This window comes from Micrasema longulum, unplaced genomic scaffold (assembly GCF_059751315.1).
Source record: "Micrasema longulum isolate JH-2025_06_02 unplaced genomic scaffold, ASM5975131v1 h1tg000469l, whole genome shotgun sequence".
In the NCBI taxonomy this organism is placed as follows: domain Eukaryota; kingdom Metazoa; phylum Arthropoda; class Insecta; order Trichoptera; family Brachycentridae; genus Micrasema; species Micrasema longulum.
The window spans coordinates 1,319,797-1,339,971 of NW_028277667.1; the positions used below are offsets into that span (position 1 = coordinate 1,319,797).

General features: G+C 32.6%; 2 protein-coding genes across 2 annotated transcripts; both read left to right on the plus strand.

Annotated features, from left to right (window-relative positions):
- Nucleotides 1–585: 585 nt before the first annotated feature.
- LOC148281374 (pancreatic lipase-related protein 2-like) lies at nucleotides 586–11,622 on the plus strand. Its single transcript, XM_088226766.1, has 10 exons — nucleotides 586–704; nucleotides 2,072–2,214; nucleotides 4,058–4,348; nucleotides 5,206–5,309; nucleotides 5,397–5,521; nucleotides 6,146–6,271; nucleotides 7,177–7,263; nucleotides 9,039–9,147; nucleotides 10,126–10,250; nucleotides 11,468–11,622. Exons 1-10 carry the CDS (start codon nucleotides 617–619, stop codon nucleotides 11,554–11,556), a joined length of 1,287 nt encoding a protein of 428 aa, XP_088082892.1. The 5' UTR covers nucleotides 586–616; the 3' UTR covers nucleotides 11,557–11,622.
- A 1,157-nt stretch (nucleotides 11,623–12,779) lies between these two features.
- Nucleotides 12,780–19,376, plus strand: CycC (cyclin C). Its single transcript, XM_088226875.1, has 3 exons — nucleotides 12,780–13,525; nucleotides 17,834–17,923; nucleotides 18,379–19,376. The coding sequence occupies exons 1-3, from the start codon at nucleotides 12,935–12,937 to the stop codon at nucleotides 18,499–18,501; spliced, it is 804 nt and encodes a 267-aa protein (XP_088083001.1). The 5' UTR covers nucleotides 12,780–12,934; the 3' UTR covers nucleotides 18,502–19,376.
- Nucleotides 19,377–20,175: the final 799 nt, after the last annotated feature.

Here is a 20,175-nt window from a genome sequence, read left to right on the forward strand (position 1 = left end):
GTGTTGAATGTGCACTCTACATATAGAGGATATCTCGAACTTGTTCAGAATCACTTTGGAGAACCAAGGTTTTTCCGTAACATTTGGTAAAGATTTTGAAAAACCCTTGACTTTGGAGCAGGCTACCCAATATTTTAGCATATGCGAAGTTGCTTCTTCTTCATCGTAATGAGGCAGGATCTCTGTAATGGACTGCCTACTTTACGAACGCATCCATTGAAAAAAATGTATCAATCTTTAGTTTTTTTTATTGAATAAATTATGTTCGATAGAATGTGCTTTATTACAATAAAATGCCTTTTAAATTCATCAATGCTTTGTATTCATATAAAAAAAACTGCCTGCTAAAAAAAAATACCCAAATCAAAACAACAAATTTCCAACCAATCCAAATTTATCTTTCCTGGTGTTTTAAGTTAGATTAAACTAATGGTTTTTTATCCCTGAATAGATCAATTTGCGATTGCATATAAATGTGGAATTTAAATCAATCGAAATTAGTTGTTCTAGTAGTATTTTGATTAAGTTTACAGTTTATTGTAGTAAGACTGCAACTCATCTTGATAATAAATATACAAATTTACTGCTAATTTGATTTGGTTCAATCAAATTCACCATGAAATCACAAAAAGTATTATATTTTTCAATTGTCTTCTTTGCCCTTTCGGTGGTTCATTTTGCGAATGGCGAAGATTTCAATGAATGTAAGTAAATAAATTTTTCAATGATTTGCAAATTTATTCTAACTTTACACTGTATTCACCAATCCGCTTGTTTAAACATCCCATTTCCTCAGCTTTTCCATCTGTTGACTATTCCCTTGTCAAAAATGTTTTCCCTCTCTGTTGCGATAAATTTAGATCTTAATAACTCCCTAATGAGGAAATCCAGCTTGTCTACAAATATATGGACATGCTCAAAACACTATCGCAAATTTGTTATTTATTTTAGTAGTTACATTATAAAAATGTTGATAAACTGAAAGTATTACAAAAAGGATGTAAATCCCAATTAGTTCGTTTTGTAAGCCTGGATGGTCTATTTAATAATTCCTCACTGTAAGTTAGCCTCTTGGCCTGGTGCATATGATTATATATGAGCTCCTAATGCAAAAAATACAATGTATTATTATTTAGCGAGCAAAGAATAAGTAACTTCAAGTTAGTCCAATGTTAGATCTTATGATTTAGTTTAAAAACAGTAAGTTCGAATAAACGTAATTTCTTAGTAAATTTTAAAACTTGGAATGAGGAAGTTGCTAAGGGAAATTAGATATGAAAAAAAATTTCTTACGCGCAGTAAAAATTAGACTGTTAAATTGTATGATAAAGTTTCTTGAAAATGTACGTAAAAAATAATTATTATTTTAATAAAAACGAGTGTTATGATATATTTCCGGTTTACAGGGCCAATTTATCAATCAGCAGAACTCACCGAAGAGAACTTGTGACTTCACAAATTATAAAACTTTAAAAAATCACAGCGCTGATAACACGATACATGACAATAAACATTTGGCTTGGTTAGATGGTTAACACTTTGTATCCTGGAGCCATGTAAACGTGTGATTTTATAACCACGTGTTGTGTCCCGGTCTCGTGTTTTCGCGTGGTTTCCCAACTGTCTAAAAAAATACACTTTATAGACATCTAGTGACTTTTATTAGTACTTTTTCACTGCTGGTAAACCACGTGTAAACATGGGACCGGGACACAACACATGGTTGTTATATTCACGTGTTTACACGGCTCCGGGATACAAAGGACAAAAAAGGAGTGAGACCCTGTATATGTGCAAACATTGCAATGTGGCCCTCCATAAAGGCCAATGTTGGCAAAACTATCATACAAAAATGACTTATTAAATTGTTTCAAATAAATATGAGAAGTTTCAATTGATTTAACCCAGCATTTTCATAATTATGACACTTTTTAGAAACCATTTACAAAGCATGAAATTTCACAAAAATGGGCCAGGCATAGGGTAAATTCTATGTGTATTTCGCCGGTGCCGGGCGTTAACAAATAAATTAAAATTTCGCAATAAAAGTAACCCAAAATTGTATTTTCAGTAGAAGGAATTCTCAACGAAGAAGATTTGGAGCTAATATCCAAAATAGATGCATTAGAAAATTCAAATGAAGAAAATACTGATTCAAATGAAGAAAATACTGATTCGCATTCTAATGTTAGAACTCGAGTCAGAATGCAAAAGGTAAGTTATACATGTATCATCATCATCATTCCCATCTCTGTACTTAGTGGTACTGAACCCGTTTATATAAAGGTAAGGTGATCAGGGACCAGTCCAGGAATAATGAAATATTGCAGTTTGAACAACCTTTGATATCAATACTTTACGTCCGCCTTGCCAGTTATCGAACTCAGTACCATCCATTCTTGGGGTTCTGGGTTCGATTCCTGGCAGGGTGGATGTGAATCATTGGTTTTAAAGGTGGTTCTGCTCTGCATTATTTCATTACTATTCTGTTACTATATTATTATTAATAATAATAATAATACACTAGCAGCTATTAAGCTGATGCGTGTATATCAAGTGTACATGGTTATTAAACATTATAAATTGATGTGTGCATCTAGGCGGTTTTTTAATACATTAACTAAACAAGCACCAATCACTTTGTCGGCAAGACTATTCCATTTCTCCACGACTCGGTTTCTCAGGAAGTTTTTCCCGGAGTTGGATGAGAAGGAGGTAGTGTTTAGTTTCAATGAATGACCTCTGAGATAGCGATTTTCATTCATAGTGAACCTTGATTTCAACTTGGGTACATTATATTGCTCAGTTAAGATTTTGAATGTTTCAATCGAGTCACCACTCAGCCTCCGCTCTTCCAGTGAACTTAACCCGAGCTCCCTTATGCAGTCATCATAGGATTTATTTCTTAGAGAAACTACCATTTTGGTTGCTCTTCTCTGGACTTTCTCCAACAACTCTGTCTTTTTTAAAAAGGGACTCCAGATTTGGTAGGCATACTCCAAGAGTATGTTCTTAGTTATTATGTATGTAACTATAGTTCTTAGTTATTTTGTATGATCGCGCCACTCGCTAGATAGTAGGTAGGCGCGTGAATTTGTGGGTTTTGCTGGTTTGTGGATTTTGAGGGTTACAATTGCGTTATCTTCATATTCATTATTATTTTTTATTTTTTTTATTTCCACATGAATAACAATGATTAATAATAAAAATAATGTGACCGGGGGTTACCCGTGCCGAGGACACTTAACAATATACTTTTTTCAAATTCAAAATATACAGAGAAGACTTAATATACAGAGATAATCAACAAAATGTTCAGACAGTTTTAAATACTACATATTTATGTTAATATTTCATTTATGTTTACCTATATTATTTATTTGTCCACCTCGTGGTGTAGGGTTAGCGCGTTTGCCTGCCATGCAAGAGGTCTCGGGTTTGATTCCCAGCATGGTTGATATGAAATATTTATTTAATAAGGTGTGTTTACGCTTGAATATTTCATAATCCCTGGACTGGCTCCTGAAGCTTAAGACTGATCATCTTACCTTCATGTAAGAAAAATTATCAAGATACGCTGCAATTGGAGTACCAATGCAGTGCCCTATGCACTATGCACAGTGCAAATAGGGAAGTGATAATGAACATCTTCCAGACATATTTCCAGGGGGAACTCTTATAGTTTGGAGAAAACTATCCTCCTGGGAAGTGTTGAAGGGACAAGGACATCAACCGACAAGATGTAGCGGAACGGCTTAGTCACTGAATTATCACTGACAAATGCCTACAAAATAGCACAAGACCATTCCAGATGAAGTCAGGCATGATCACCATCCTCAGACGTGAGACCCGGATTGAAGAGAGAGAGTGAACATCTATTCTAGCTTATGAATAATATGCTTGTGTTGCAAGAAACCTTTCATGTGCAAGTGTTTACAGCTATCTGTTGATTTTATATGTAGCAAAAGAACTGAAAACTAAATAAAAGTTTACCTAAATTTTTAAAACGCCATGAAATTTGCGTAAATTCTATGTAATTAGAATTTATGCTTTTTAGGTTCCAATGCAGTCTGCCCCATTTTCGTGTTACGGTGACGGATTTCTATCAAAATTTGCTTCCAAAATATTGGATATGAATCCCAGCTCATCGCAACAAATCGACACTCGCTTTTACCTGCACACACGTCAAGTCAAGAACCCAATTCGCATTTTTAATTCAGAAAGGGGATTTCACATTAACAAAACTACCTACAGTGCCGATATGCCTTCAGTATTTATTGTACATGGGTTTATGAGTAATGGAAACGCCTCTTGGGTGAACAGTATGACTCGAACACTCCTGCTTCATGTAAGTCAACCATTATTCTTTATATTATTGCAATGAAAATTACTTGAATTACTATCATTTTAATATCTGTTCTGCTCAAATAAATGGATCTTAAATGCGTTATTAATATGTTTACTTAATTTAGTAAATGATTGTGCTAACTCAATTAATCTGAATACCCTCGCACAGGCTGTGCCTCTGTGAGATTTTTTCCCGTTTTCTATACTATGTGGGATTTGCATGTTAGTGTAATTAGTTTTCTGGCGAAGAGACAGGTACGCCTTGAAACCGGTAGACATAGAAAAGTGGATGTGTACAAACATTTTCTAAAATTTATTGAAATGTTTGACGACATATGCTTTGAAAATTTGAAATATATAAATTAATTATCTATTTAATGAATTATTAAACCATCGGTTTTACTTCATAATATTATGAATATGTAGACTTGTAAGTAACTAGCATTATTTTCAGTTCTTTGGAGTGGATCTTCCTGCATTAAAAAAAATCCTATGTTTAATCACGTTGCTATAGTTGTAAAAGAATTTAAAAAAACAGGATCATATTGAAAGTTTTTTTTTTTAAGAATTATCTGCTAAGCCTTTGCTAAGTTGACTGTCAAACCAACTGCGCCTCAGCGGCAATTGTTATATATTTTACATAATTTCACTCAACTGTTTAGGTAAAAAACTGGCTTTTACAGCCACGTTATAATAGCCACAATAAATACAGTTCCTATTTTGAATAATACGAACATCAATTGTTTAAAACTTCTAAACTCCCAATAATACTTATCTTTCTAAAAAAAAAACTATAAGTTTATCAATGACATTAGGCAATACTAATTACAGTAATATTATTCTCTGTTTGTGTTGCAGGAAGATCTGAATGTATTTACCGTGGACTGGAGCAAGGGAAGTCACACATGGAAGTATTGGAAGGCAGTAGCTAATACTCGCACTGTCGGGGAAGATATTGGACTGTACTTATCATTCTATAGCAACAAAGTTTGACAGGATCTTTGTTTAAATAACATTTTAAAACTAAACAAAATTGATTTTACTTTCAGGTTTTTGCAGCGCCTTCTGAATATTGGAGCTAGTACAAAAAACATCCATCTTATAGGGCACAGTCTCGGTTCCCACATCTGCTCCTATGCGTCTAATTTTGTTGGAAGAGTTGGACGTATTACAGGTATGACTTATACATTTTATTATGGTAATTTTCAACATTACAAATAAAATAGTATAGCATGAATGAGACCTCCCCGAAAAATCTATTGATTTTGATGGCGGATACTCTGTGTAGATTTTGACATATTTTAGTCAAATTAATGAAGAAAAAAATGTTTTATAGATGTTTGAATAGAATAATAATATTTTAAATTTGTGTGTATGGTTGTAAAACGTAATATCATTTGATGCCCAGGAAGAAGTCAAATTTGACATTCAGTCTTATTGAAAGGTTTCATATCAACGTATCATTATTATTATGACAAAATTTTGGTAAAGACCTAAGTTGTCTGTTCTCCAGAGGCTTGTTCCTACTGTCAGGTGGATTACCAACTGTCCTTCCATCTTTTGGGAAGTCTTCCACGAGGACCATGCAGTGTAATATGAGGGAGTCTGGGGGTTGTTTTACTTGTAAATACATATTATTAAAGTATTTACTTGATTCAAAATTGTTTCTTAAACATCTTTGAAATTCTTTAAATTCTCACGGCTTTACAGAAGCAGATTCTGCCATTTTTAACTAACTAAAGATTTGAACTCTAACATCTAGAAAAACTCAATATGTTTCATGAATTTCTTTCTGTAGGTTTAGACCCTGCTGAGCCATGTTATGAGACAGGAAATGATAAGATGCTGCTTGATAGAACTGATGCAGACTTTGTTGATGTGGTTCATACAAATGCAAAAAGCTTTGGTCAAGTTTTCCCTTGTGGTGAGTAAAGTACTTAAAAATTAGATATATTTACCAAAAATATTAAATTTATCAAAACTGCCATAGGTAATAAATTGTCTTTGTCCGCATCCTCCTCTCCGTTGCTCTCTGTATCCCTTAACAAATATAAGTTTTATAGTGAGAAGATCTTTTAATATAATTATGTATCCCCGTACTGCGGGCCGACTGTTTGAGACACCTGATTTTTATAATCCGAATCATTTCTATCAAACTTATATGTCATTCTTATTTATATATTATGTATGTGCATATAATATGCATTTGTGTGTTCGTTTTGAATCAACGTTCGCGTATTGTCAAACCTTATATTATTGTTGTCATTATTTCGTATTTACTGCATGTTTGGTTACCTACCGTATTGTATAGGACTCGTCGCACATTATTCATTCGATGTGTATCAGTTAAATTTTAAAATAAAATGCTTTTTTTTTTCAGAATACGGTTTTGAAATTTAACATACTTAAAAAAAAAAACAATTTATATAATTTCATGATTTGAATTTTAACAAAAAGGTTTCTAACTTTTTACTAAGCTCTTTATTGTACTATTTTTAATACAATTACAAGTTTTAAACAATTATTTTTTATACTTACGCACCCACACACACGCACCCTCTCCCTCATTCATTCCCACACGCACATGTATCCTCTCCCTCATCCATTCACGCATACACACATTCACATACACATGAATACAAACGTCACACAAATACAATTACTAAACTTCTTTTCTTATATATTATGTGTCATTATATTTACAGTGGATTTTTTTAATTGGCTTTAGCATTGTTAAAATTTTTTACTTATTTTGTTTATGTAATAGCTGTAAAAATCCCAAATAAAATAAAATAAAATAAATAAACAAAATAATTAATATTTTTACAGGACATGTAGATTTCTATCCTAATGGAGGATTGATCCAACCAGGATGTACTGTCACCGGATTTCTCAAGAGTCTGTCGATTCGTGAAAGTAAGTTTACTTTTAATTTAGACAGTCAACACATTCTATATTCCTAAAATTAGGACCATTATTTGACTAAAACTGAGTAATTTTATTTATTGCACATAACTTTTGGTACCTTTTTTTCCAACATTACAACATTTAAAAACGTTATTATACTTTAGAAATCTAAATCTTAAGTTATTTAGAAAACGATAAGTCGAAGTGATTGTTTAAATACAATTTTTAATAAACTTCAAAAAGTCATTCAAGGGATCAGATTTGAGGATAAAACTGTTTTAAAAAATCTCTCTGGAAAACCATATTACATTAAGCAAAAGATGACATATTTTGAAACACGGGTATTATAAACAAACACAAATTAATTAGGCATATAAATACTGTTTAATAATGTAAAAAAGTCTGAGTTTTGAGAATAAATCTTGGGTGTTGGGTAGTTCGACTTTGTAAGGAATGAAGTAATGAACAGACACAGCAAACTCCGGTGACAACTGTCATCAAGCAGAGGCTATGCAGTCGGCTTGGCCATGCACTGCGGATGCCTCCTGAGAGCCTTAACCACGCTTGCCTACTTTACAAGGCATCAGGTTCTCAATGTCCTGAATGTCCACTGCTGACTATTTGTCGGTAGTTCATGTCAGAACTACAGGACACAAACCTAACTTGTGAGGATGCACAGGAGCAGACAGCTGACAAAGATGCCTGGAGGATCTTCGTGGACACCATGTGCTCCAACTAGGGAGCGGTCATAGAATGATGATGTTTAATAACCTCTTTTCCAATATTTATAAAAACAGTATTATAATTTAGGTCTGTTATGGCAAAATACAACTTCATTGTTCAAAAAAAATTTGAGGCATACTATGTCAAGTCTTGTATTCTATGTAGACTCGTGGGACATTATAGACTCACAACAGTTAAGAGTTTTCATTCTATATCGGGTCAATGATGAAGTCACAAATATTAACTTCACAAATAGAAATATAAAAATTGATTACTTGCCATACTTGTTATTCCTTCTTTATTTTTTCTTTTTTCTCTGCTGCCATTGGCATGTTTTTATACTTGTTATACTTTTAAACTACTTTTAATTACTTATATTATAAATAAAATCAATATATTGCTGCTCTTACTATAATGTGTCATTAATTTTGAAGATGTTTTTTAAATTGACCTAAATTTAAATTTACTGTCTTATATTTCACTTAAAGATTCTTCGCATCGTTTCTTTGAATCCCTTAAAATAAATATGTGTTCATGTTTTTCCTTTTAAAAAAAAATGTTATTACTATTTTATTTTATTTTTACATCTGAGTATGTTTTTCATTCTTTATTTCCATTCTTAATTCTTAATTACTCTTACAAATTTTCTTCATTTTTAATATTATTTCCATTTGTAAATACTCACTACAAACTACAAACCTTAAAATATATTTTTTTCACTTAAATTTAAATTTTCAAACAACTTTCATTTATGTTTTCTTTTTCCTTCTCTTTTTTTTACTTTCATAATTAACATTAGATTTAATAGCTTTTTAATATGGAAACTTCACTGGTCCATTAGAATTAAGTCCAATTGTGTAAAATATTAAACTTTGTAACTGTACTGTATGTTTCCTGAATAAAAGAAAATAAAAATAAAATAAAATAAATAATTAGATTTTTGATAGTACAAAACTATTTTTCGATTTTTTAAATATGTTCATAGTAAAACTTCGTTTCATATTAAATTTGCATGTGGCATATGGCATGGCTTTTATGAGTTTCTATGTGATTTATTTCAGGAATAAAGAATGCAGTTTGCAACCATGGACGAGCGTATGAACTATTTATCGCAAGCATAAAACAAAAATGCCCACTGATGGGTTACCCGTGGAATTTAGATCCCAAAAGGTAAACTCGTAATGAGCATTTTTAATATTGTATAGATACACCTTAGAAGCTGTTTTAATTTTTTTATATTAATCAATAAAATTCAGTAAAATGTGGATATTAGAAAAGCGGATGATATTATCAATCGGTTATTGTTATCATGATCAGTCAGTCCCAAAACCATCTATATGAACACAATCCGCATATTGTTATCAAACTCTGCCTACTGTTTTCATCTTCTTCCTTGCTGTAGACCTATGTGGTCTGTTTTCCAAAGTGTTATTCCTCCTGTGAGGTGGATTCCCAGCTGTCCTTCCATCTTTCGGGAGGTCTTCCACGTGGACGAGTCTCGTGAGGCTGATGAAGTGCAACGGGAGTCTGGTGGTGTCCATTCTTTGGGCATTGCTCTCCACTAGAAGGACAATTGCTGACCTCACTCTAATGCACAAAGTGATATGCGCCCTAATAGATTGCCCTAAATTACTATCCCCGATAAACTTTCGTGTACCCACAAGGACAACCAGACTTCAAAACATGTTCCAGTGTGAGTACAATAGGACAAACTTCACCCACTATTCTCCCCTGCCCTAGCCTAGTGAGCATCACAGAACTGCAAATAATTATACTGAGCTGTTAAACTTGTTCCACACCACTCCTGCTGCAATCAAATCAGCTATCCTATCCATCGTATGGCCATCCCCTCAATTCTCCTCTTTTTAATGTGTTTCTTTACTTTATTTCCTTTTTCTTTTTTTAGAATTCATTACATGTTTAATGTAATAGTTATGATTTTATTTTCTGTAGAAAGAGAAAGCATTACAATGCTTTATGTACTCTTAACTGTATTTTGTAAGAGCCCTCTGGTCCTTTATTGAATAAATAAATGACCGTACCAGTCTCTCCTTTGCTGTCCACTCCATCTTATTATAAGATAGAGTGATGAATGATCAATAGTTATCATTGGACTTGTTTATATTTTGTATTTTTTTAATTTTCCAGCGTGGATTCTACCATCAATATGCAATGTCAAGAAACCAACTGCACGTTATTGGGTTATTATGCTGATAAACTCGCTAGTAGAGGTGTTTTCTATGTGCCTACTTCAAACAAAATGCCATTCTGTAGTAAGTCGAAGTTTAAATAAAACAAATACAATAATGATTTATATTTTCATTTTATGTTGTAAAAGTAAGACATATCTACGTATTGTCGTGTAAGTGACACATTTGCTTGTAATCTATTGAAAATCTGATTATAACAATTCTGTAGCATTTAGTAAAAGAGGTATTTTTACAGCACTGAATACCCAGGCTTGAGAAAATTCACTATTTTTGTGTTCTCACCGGGAATCGAACCTTCCGTATGTAAGTCAAGTGTTTTAGCCAATACACTACAGTGGTATAAGTCACGATTAGCTGATTGTGTGGGGGACCTATTTAATGTTTTTGTAATGGTTTTATTATTTTTTTTTTCATTATTTATTAAATATTAAACATATAATACATTTAGTAGATATCATACTCCCAGGAGTTATATAAAATAAACAAATTTGGGACCGTACATAAAAATAAAAGATTTTTGTGACAATACATAATATCATACATAATTAATACACTCCAAGTAGTAAGAAAACACAATGTACTTTACACTTTCTATATAAATTACATTAATAGGTATCACCATCAAAAAGATTTAAGTAATATTTTTTTCTTGCGAGACTTTTGGTTTTGCTATTCGACTTTTCATTTTTAAGCTCATCGGGCAGTTTATTAAATTCGGAATGGCCAATATTTTCCAGACTTTTTTCCGAACTTCGTTGAGCGAAATTTAGTAGCATGAAGATTTTTTGAGTTACACGTGTTATGAATGCCCTGATTAAATGTGTATTTTAAATTTGTGTGAGCAGAAAAGTTTATGATGTTTAAAATAGTTTCGGTGTTTATTTCTTGAACATAGAATTTTGGGTGCTGTCTTAGAATAAACTTTAAATAAACTTTAAATACATAAGTTAAGAATGAAATAGGTATGTGAATTTGCGCAAGTCATATTGTGTTTCTTCTCGTATTGGATTTTTTAATGCAATTTTGATACAAGTTATAATATGTACTTTTTTACCTGATATTGGCTTTGTATTTTAGGGCGTTAACCGATTTGATATTGAAATATTGGAATAAACTAATTTTTCTTAACTTGTATCTTTTCACCAAACCTTCCGTAGACCTTATAGAGTGGAACTAGATACTTAACTCATTTTCTCAATTTTAGTGACATCTACCTCTTCATCTAAATGCCACAGACTTGTATCTTCTTTAGCTTTAATGAGAACTGTTTTTTTTTTCAGCACGAAATGCTAAACAATTAGATCAAATAGTGTCAACAACGGAACAACCAGCTGGCCTTTTCTCAAAAGTATCTTCATGGTTTGGCTAAAGGATTACATTTATATTTATTTATTTATTTATTTATTTATTTATTTATTTATTTATTTATTTATTACCTATGTACTAGAAATTATTGTTAAATATATGTCAATTACAACAAAACATTGTTTTTATTGCAAATTGGTACAGTGCATTCAAATGATTAATAAGCCTATGTTAATGTGTTAGTGCCTGTCGGTAAACTAAGTAAACATACAATTAACATATTACAACAGAAATGAAGAACATTTTACAGAAGATAATATAGAAGTCTAGGCATCTACAGAATTTATGACCTGTCATTGGCTGGTTTAGCTGGCCACTTTACACCCTGGGAAACATTCACCATTTTCCCCATATATGAACATCTATATTCCTTCAATTCTTTCATCTGTTGATGTTTGTGAAGTTAAAGAGCTGGAACCTTTAGTTATATGGGTGAGATTCATCTAATTGAATTAGTTCACCTACATATTAAGCAACGCCTGAAAATTGTATTATTTTTCAATTTCTATACTTCTTCATGGATAGCGAGTTATTTACAACTCGTTGAAAATGCCCCCTAATATTTTGCATAAATCATAAAAATGCAAAAATTTCTTTAAAAAAATCTTAATTCAAAAACTGTATTTGATACAACGAATCTCTAAGGATAATTTTTAGCCATAATTTCAATAAGTTTATAATATGAAAGCATACAAAATATCATCGGTTTCCTGGGACAAGTTAATAACTAACATTTTACTAGTTCTGAGAAATTGTACTTTTAAAGCTAAAAGCTCATCCCAAATCAACTATTCAAATGAAACCGCAAGTTGAATATTGTAGACAATTATTTTCCCCATATCAATTTAAAATTATATAAAAAAAATATATTTCCCTATTAATGCGATGCCCCATACATTTACTATAAATCCTGTCATTTTAGATCACAATATTCAGTTAGTGTAAAAAAGCCAAATATTTGGTATCACATTACCGGTATGAATGTAAATTTAATTGATACATGGATGTGCTCCTTTATGATTATCCAAGTATTAAATAGTTGGTACGGCAATTGAGTATCGTGAACTATATTTTCCATTTTGACTTTTTACCTGATGCTATCAAATAGGTCTGGTCATTTTATTTTATAGCTGGCCAATCTGAATTTTTTTTATTAGTTACTATTATACCCGTTTTTCGGGATAAATTAGTAAAATAATTCATTTCTGGTGTACTACTTGAATGGCTGGTATCACTAAAATATACCATAGACGCACAGATTATCCCGGTATCTGTCAGATTGTTTACATGTCAAAAATTTATTTATTTAAAATTTTGTAGATTGTAAAAAGTAAACAGTATTTAGTAATAGTGCTTGTATACGCAATTCGCGAATATTTGAAATGGCCGGAAACTTTTGGCAAAGCTCTCATCATCAGCAATGGATATTGGATAAACAAGATTTAATAAGAGATCGCCAACACGACTTGGCGCTGCTGTCAGAAGAAGAATATCAAAAGATATTTAATTTCTTCGCCAGTTTGATTCAGATCCTCGGGGAGCAGTTGAAACTTCGGCAGCAAGTCATCGCGACGGCGACAGTTTATTTCAAGCGATTTTACGCCAGGAATTCGTTAAAATGTATAGATCCCCTTTTGCTGGCTCCCACTTGCATCTTTCTAGCGTCGAAAGTAGAAGAATTTGGTGTTATTTCTAACTCTAGGCTGATCACGACTTGCCAAACGGTTGTGAAGAACAAGTTCGGGTACGCGTACGGACAGCAGGAGTTTCCTTACCGAACAAATCACATACTGGAATGTGAGTTTTATTTGCTGGAAAATTTGGATTGTTGTCTCATCGTTTACCAGCCGTACAGACCTCTGCTGCTGTTTGTCCAGGACATCGGACAGGAGGACCAGCTACTCACGGTGGCTTGGAGAATAGTGAACGATTCCCTACGAACTGATGTCAGTTTGCTGTATCCTCCGTACCAAGTAAGCCACTATGACATTTTTATTATTTCTTCTTCTTACAACTTCGCACATGGCAAGAATATTGGGTAGCCTCTTCCCAAGCCAAGGGTAAACATCTTTTCCAACTGAAACCAAATGTTACAGAAAAGCCTTGGTTTTCCAAAGTGATTCTGAACAAGTTTGAGACATCCTCCATATGCAGAATGCGCATTGGGCACTGCTGCAATGGTTCTCACCTGTTCAGAATCCATGTCCGGGACTCTGCCATTTGCGAATGTCAGCTAGATGAGGAAGATTTAAACCATATTTTTTTTGGATGCCCCATAAATGATTGTTATCCTGATTTCCTATCCGACCTCTCTGATATTAATATCCCATTCCCTATTCATATTCTAACTCTCCTGTCCCCACCCAATAAACGTGTATTTAAAATCCTATGTAAATATCTAGTTGTAAATGGTGTAAAGCTGTAAATATGTTTTATTATTATATGTATATATTATATTAAATACTAACATACTAACTTGTACATATTATATTACTAACACATGTGTATATATGTAAAAAAAAACAAAACTACTCGACACTGGCCAGAACACCCAAGTTGAGATGTGAAAAGGCCATGAAAAAACGAAGAAGAAGAAGAAGAATTTCTTCTTCGTTTTTTTTATCGCCTTTTCACCTCCCTACTTGGGTGTTCGTTTTTTCGTTTATTTACATAGTATTTACACATGTTTTAGTAATATACCTAATGATAAAAAATAAACGGGAATTTGGTAAAAAAAAACACAAAATTTTAATTTTCTATATTTTTTTTTACTATCCCCTTTAAAATACTCGCCATTTGCGACGATACATTGATGCCAACGTTTAATACAATTATCCATGCACTTTTTATAGGCCTGTAAAGGTATGACCTTTAGCTCTCGCAGCAAATTCTCTTTTATGGCATCAATCGTCTCAAAGCACGTTCCTCTTAACAGCAATTTTAGTCTTGAGAAAAGAAAAAAGTCAAACGGGCCTAGTCTGGAGAACACGGTGCTTGGCTGATGAGATTAGTAAAATTTTTGGCCAAAAACTGCGAAACAATCACCGCTGTATGAGACAGCGTTTTATCGTGGTGTAATATCCATGAATTGTCCTTCCTTATTCAGTGTTTTTGGGACGAGGGGGGCAGTGACGCGTTTCATACCCAAAACATCTCAATGATGAGATGCTAAATAACACAGCAAGCCCTCGGACTAGTACACATCGATTTTTCAACACGATTATCTTTGCCGATTCGATGTTTTCTTCGGTACTTTTTTTGCCGGACGTCCAGTATGTTTTTCATCATCTAAGCATTCACGAACGTCTTTAAACCTCTTATACCATTCGTATGCCCGTGTTTTCGACATGCACGACTCTCCAAAGGCGTTATTCAACATTTTCAATGATTCAGCACACGAAATTTCATTAGCAACACAAAATTTGAGGCACGCTCGTTGTGCTAATTTTTTATCCATTGAAAAAATTGCCACACAACAATTTTTCGACTCTCGAACAGACGCTGACAGAATACTGAGCATCCGATTGATGTCAAATTTTGACAGATTGTCATAAACAGTGCTTTCAACGTGGCCTTAATAACCGATTGGTGCAGCGCGGGCATTTTAAATTAGAAATTCCCGTTTATTTTATCATATGGTTATATTGATTTATTTATGCTAGTTCATAACATCTTATGAACTAGTATAAACTTTTAATAATATTACAATTTTTTTATCAAAATTTCTCAATAACATATTTTTCAAAATTAGTTTAAAATATTTCAATTTTTTTATTTCCTTTATTTCTTCAGGTAACTCGTTGTACAGCTTCAATCCCTTGTACAATGAGTTTTGAGATTCTGTTTTTTTCCTCATTGGTAATCTTATCTTTTTTTTACCCCTTGTTTCATATGTATGACATTGTTGGTTAAATTTTATTATTGCTTTTATTTTATTCATCTCCTTAATTATTTTATGTATAAAAATTGCCACATTATATTTAATTTGTTGCTTTACTGTGAGCAAGCATATAAGTTAGTGAGTTAATATTTAATATTTTGACAACTTTACATAATATATAACATATTACATATTTGCATCTTAACACCATTTATAACTAGATATTTACATAGAATTTAAATACATGTTTGTTGGGTGTGGATAAGAGAGTTAGAATATGAATAGGGAATGGAATGTTAATATCAGAGAGGTCGTATAGGAAATCAGGATAACAATCATTTATGTGGTACCCAAAAAAAACATGGTTTAAATCTTCCTCATCAAGCTGACATTTGCAAATGGCAGAGTCCCAGACATGGATTCTGAACAGGTGAGAACCATTGTAGCAGTGCCCAATGCGCATTCTGCATATGGAGGATGTCTCAAACTTGTTCAGAATCACTTTTATTATCCAATATCAACATAAGTTTTGTCCGTTTATTTTATAAATTTAAAATTAGCACCAAAACTCAAACAATAATGAAAATATTCTGCTCTACAAAATTTGTTTGCTTTTCATCATCATCATTCCCTTTCCCATAGGGCACTGCATTGGTACACCAATCACAGCGTATCTCGATCATTTTTGTTACATGAAGGTAAGATGATCAGTCTTACGCTTCAGGTACCAGTCCAGAGACTAAGAAATATTCTAGTGTTATAACACCCTTTTAAATAAATATTTCATATCAACCATGTCGGGAATCGAACCCGAGATCTCTGGCATGGCAGGCTAACACGCTGACTTTTACACCACGAGGCCCGACTGTTTGCTTTTACGTTACATATATTATTTTATTTGTTTACAAGTCTTCAAAATGGAATGTCAAGTAGACGAAAGTGAACATTTTCGACATCTCCTTCTGTTCGTCTTCGAAAGGTGAAAAAAATAAGCATAGTACGTTATTTACTAATTCGTTTTAAAATAATTAAGGAGAATTATCGGAATCAATATTAAATAAGAACGCCTTTCTCGAAAACCGCCATGAAAGTTTAATTATAAAACGTTTACCTTGAGAATAGGTATGGCATAAGTTGTGTCTGTTTTTTTTACAAATAAAGATAAGTTACAATAAATTAGTCAATAATGTATCCGTCTTTATTCCCTCGATTGATCGCAAACAAAGGTGTCGAAAATGCTCACTTTCGCTTACTTTACATTCAATTTTGAAGGCATGTAATAAAATTTATTTTATTTAAGTTTATTGTTGCGCACAGTGCTATATTGGTATAATTACATTGTTATTACCAAAAACATAAACCTAACATAGCACCAATTATGTACACAACACAATATATCATACAATTTCTCACAGGACAACAAAATGTGACAAGAATATGTTTAACGCATGACTCCATTTGTGTGAAATGTGGCGTTTGTTTTATATATTTTTTTTTTCAAAAAGATGCCAAATATTATTAATAGGGGCTAGAGATTAATGTTATTAATCGAGGCTAAATATTATTATTGTAAATGAGACTCAACTTCCGTTTGTCGCGGAGTGCGGAGTCGTTAAATATATCAAGATCGCACATCTTCTCAAATTTGGAAAAATGACTAATCGCTCTTCCTAATAGAAAATTCTGAGTTGCTCTGGTTTTGTGTGTCTAGTGTGAGGAAGGGGAATATTAAAATTGATTATAGCCAGCAAATTGGCACAATCAATCCGATTATTAAGTCAATTGTAAATAAACAATTGATCCGCAATCATGCGCCTTTTATGAAGGCAAGGTAAGTTTAGGTTGTTGAAGCTATTGCACGTATTTAAGAAATTTGTTTTGTATTGTAGCTATTAAGTTTATGTAAATGTTATATTTAAATCAAATAAAATATGCAACGTAAAAGCAAACACAATATCTTGTAGAGCAGAAGAATGATTTACCCAAATATTTAATTTTGAGGGCCATTTTCAACGAGTTGTAAATAACTCACTATTAGAAAATGGAATCGAGTTGGGGTAGAGTGGGATTCGAACCGCGGACCTTTGGTCCGTGAGTCCGAGACACTAGCCAAATATAAAAAGAATCTCGATATCTGTGCACCTATTGTACATTCCCATTCTTAGTTACCTTTGACAGCATTCAGCCTACTTTCATCGTCGTTTTTCTAATTCCATTTTTCTTTCCTACACATCAGGGTCGGCACCAGGTCTTCATTATGAACTGTAAATTTTATATTCTGCGACAAACATGTATTTGTCAAGTTTGACTCGAGTGCACTGTTCACACGTTATATTTTATATTATTTATACTAAATAAGAAATGTTTACATATGTAAAATATTAGTAATTTTCCATTTTAGATTGCCATTGGGTGCCTTCATATTGCCTGTGTCATTTTACAAAAGGACAACAAAAGTTGGTTTGCAGAACTCAATGTCGATATGGAAAAGGTATGTTCTTGCGCATTAACAACTCAACTCAAACAAACCATCACGCCGTTTTCCGTAGGAGTAGGCAGAGAGGATAGAACGCCATATCACTCTGTCTTTGCATTTGATGATATACGCCCAATGGGCATTTTAAGGACATATGTAAACATAGAAAATTATTATAAAAGAAATTAGAAAGACACAATGGTATATAGTAGACTTGGTGGGAGTGGAAGCGGGAGAAAGGTGATAAGCCCAACCTCCAGCCTATCTTTCTGAAAAATCGATGTTGACCTGATTCAATATTTTTTATGTGAACATCATAATATGGAGACCAGATAATAGAGGAATACTCTAAGTGCGGGCGAACTAGGGAACAGAAAAGAGTTTTAGTATAAAATGATAAAGAAACGCTTTAAATGGAGTGCTGATTTGAATGGTGATTTCAAACACTTATCTGTTTGTATTATTTTCAGGTGCAAGAAATAGTTCGTTCCATCACAAACTTGTACGAGATGTGGCGAAGCTACGATGAAAAGAAAGAAATCCAGGCCCTCCTAGCCAAAATGCCTAAACCCAAACCACCTCCACAGAGATAGTAACACGAATACTTAGATATTAGTGTTCACTCAATTTGTTTGTCGCCGTTGCGCAACATCACAGGGATAATCACAAGATTTGTCTAGTTCTTTTATGATCTGTATCTTATATATATAGACGAAGTATAAAGTATCCCAGAATATCCACCAATCTGGTCACTAGACATAACAAATTCGGAATATATCACAATTTTGTTTGGCTTAGTAATAAATCCATGAAATGTCATTGACCACACAATCAAAATAGCTTCAAAAATAATAAAAAACTGTAAAAAAGAAATGCTGGCAACACTAAATTGTTATTGCTTGTTCGACGATTGGTTACTTCAAGTTCAGGGCGTTCTTTTCTGTGTTAAAGTGTTATCATAAAAAGAATGCTGTAGGAACGCCAGCACTCTTAATTATTTTCTACCCTTTTTGACAACTGTAATGAGAAAGTTCAGTGCTACGGAAAATTGGATATAGAAAATATTTTCTTACACGTGGTAAAAATTGGAATGTTTAATTGTACGGCGAAGTTTCTTGAAAATGTATGAAAAATTCATAAAAATTAACTACTTTAAGACTGATTGACTGACTATTTTTTTTTTAAACCAATGAACTTCCTCATTGATATAATTCTGTACTAAATAACCAAATAAAAGCATGTCTGTAAGAATTCTACAAAGATTGGGGCAAATTATAAAATGCTTTTAATTTTTTTTTTTTTTTACTTTTATGAATTAATTATTGGAAATGTTTAGAAACTTCATTGAATCGTTTTTCTGGTGCCACATGTAAGATAGGAAGGGTATTGTATTTTTATTTATATTTTGATATTAATATTGCAATCTATCGTTTATTATTAAACATAATTTGATTATATTGACTGGGAATTGTTTATTATTTTGTTCCCTCGAAAAATTATCACAAGACTGATTTTGTCTTTGACTGTAACTATTTTTATGGCTAAAAAAAATAGCGCAAATGAAGATATATATTTTTCAAATGTAGAGGCATTGGCAAAATTGCTGCCAAGAAGGCAATAGATGTTGAAATTATAATACGACATTGCATTTTTGAAGTAATTAATACAGTAATGAATTAGTACAGATAAAATAATATTTTTTAAATAATATTGTAGTCTGATAAAAAGTAAGGAAATTGTACAATTTCGGCATTTTAAAACACCGTTATTTCAAAAACGACTAATAACCAAAATATAATTACTTTTTGATCAGCAGACTACGCCTCTTGAAATGTAGACTATACTTAGGTGCATTGGTATTCAAAGACAGAGTATTGTGTGTTAACATAGTTGTGTCCGTTTTCTCCAAATGAACAGGACAAGAGGACACAGCACACAATAACATTATTCTCCTTCAGTATTTTACAATAAATTAGTTGACAATTTGTAGCATTTTCACCTTGCACTGCGCAAATATTGCGAGCAGCTTTGGAAGCTTTATTCCCTCGATTGAACGCAAACAGAAGGTGTCGAAAATGCTAACTTTCATCTATGCGACATTTCATTTTAAAGCCTTTTAATAAAATAGTACATGTAACGTAAAAGCTAACACAATATCTTGTAGAGCAGAAAATTTTCTTTACAATTACGAACCTTTAACATTTTGTTTTACTAATATTTAAATAAAACTTGTTCTAATGATTTGAAGATAATACGAACTTCAGCCC

What these genes read in the sequence shown, in the direction of transcription:
- LOC148281374 (XM_088226766.1), top strand. Translation starts at nt 617, where the DNA reads ATGAAATCACAAAAAGTATTATATTTTTCAATTGTCTTCTTTGCCCTT. An exon ending in CTCGAGTCAGAATGCAAAAG is followed by an intron (nt 2,215 to 4,057) that starts GTAAGTTATACA and finishes TATGCTTTTTAG; the next exon opens with GTTCCAATGCAGTCTGCCCC. An exon ending in AAGAGTTGGACGTATTACAG is followed by an intron (nt 5,522 to 6,145) that starts GTATGACTTATA and finishes TTCTTTCTGTAG; the next exon opens with GTTTAGACCCTGCTGAGCCA.
- CycC (XM_088226875.1), top strand. Translation starts at nt 12,935, where the DNA reads ATGGCCGGAAACTTTTGGCAAAGCTCTCATCATCAGCAATGGATATTG. An exon ending in TGCTGTATCCTCCGTACCAA is followed by an intron (nt 13,526 to 17,833) that starts GTAAGCCACTAT and finishes TTTCCATTTTAG; the next exon opens with ATTGCCATTGGGTGCCTTCA. An exon ending in TCAATGTCGATATGGAAAAG is followed by an intron (nt 17,924 to 18,378) that starts GTATGTTCTTGC and finishes TATTATTTTCAG; the next exon opens with GTGCAAGAAATAGTTCGTTC.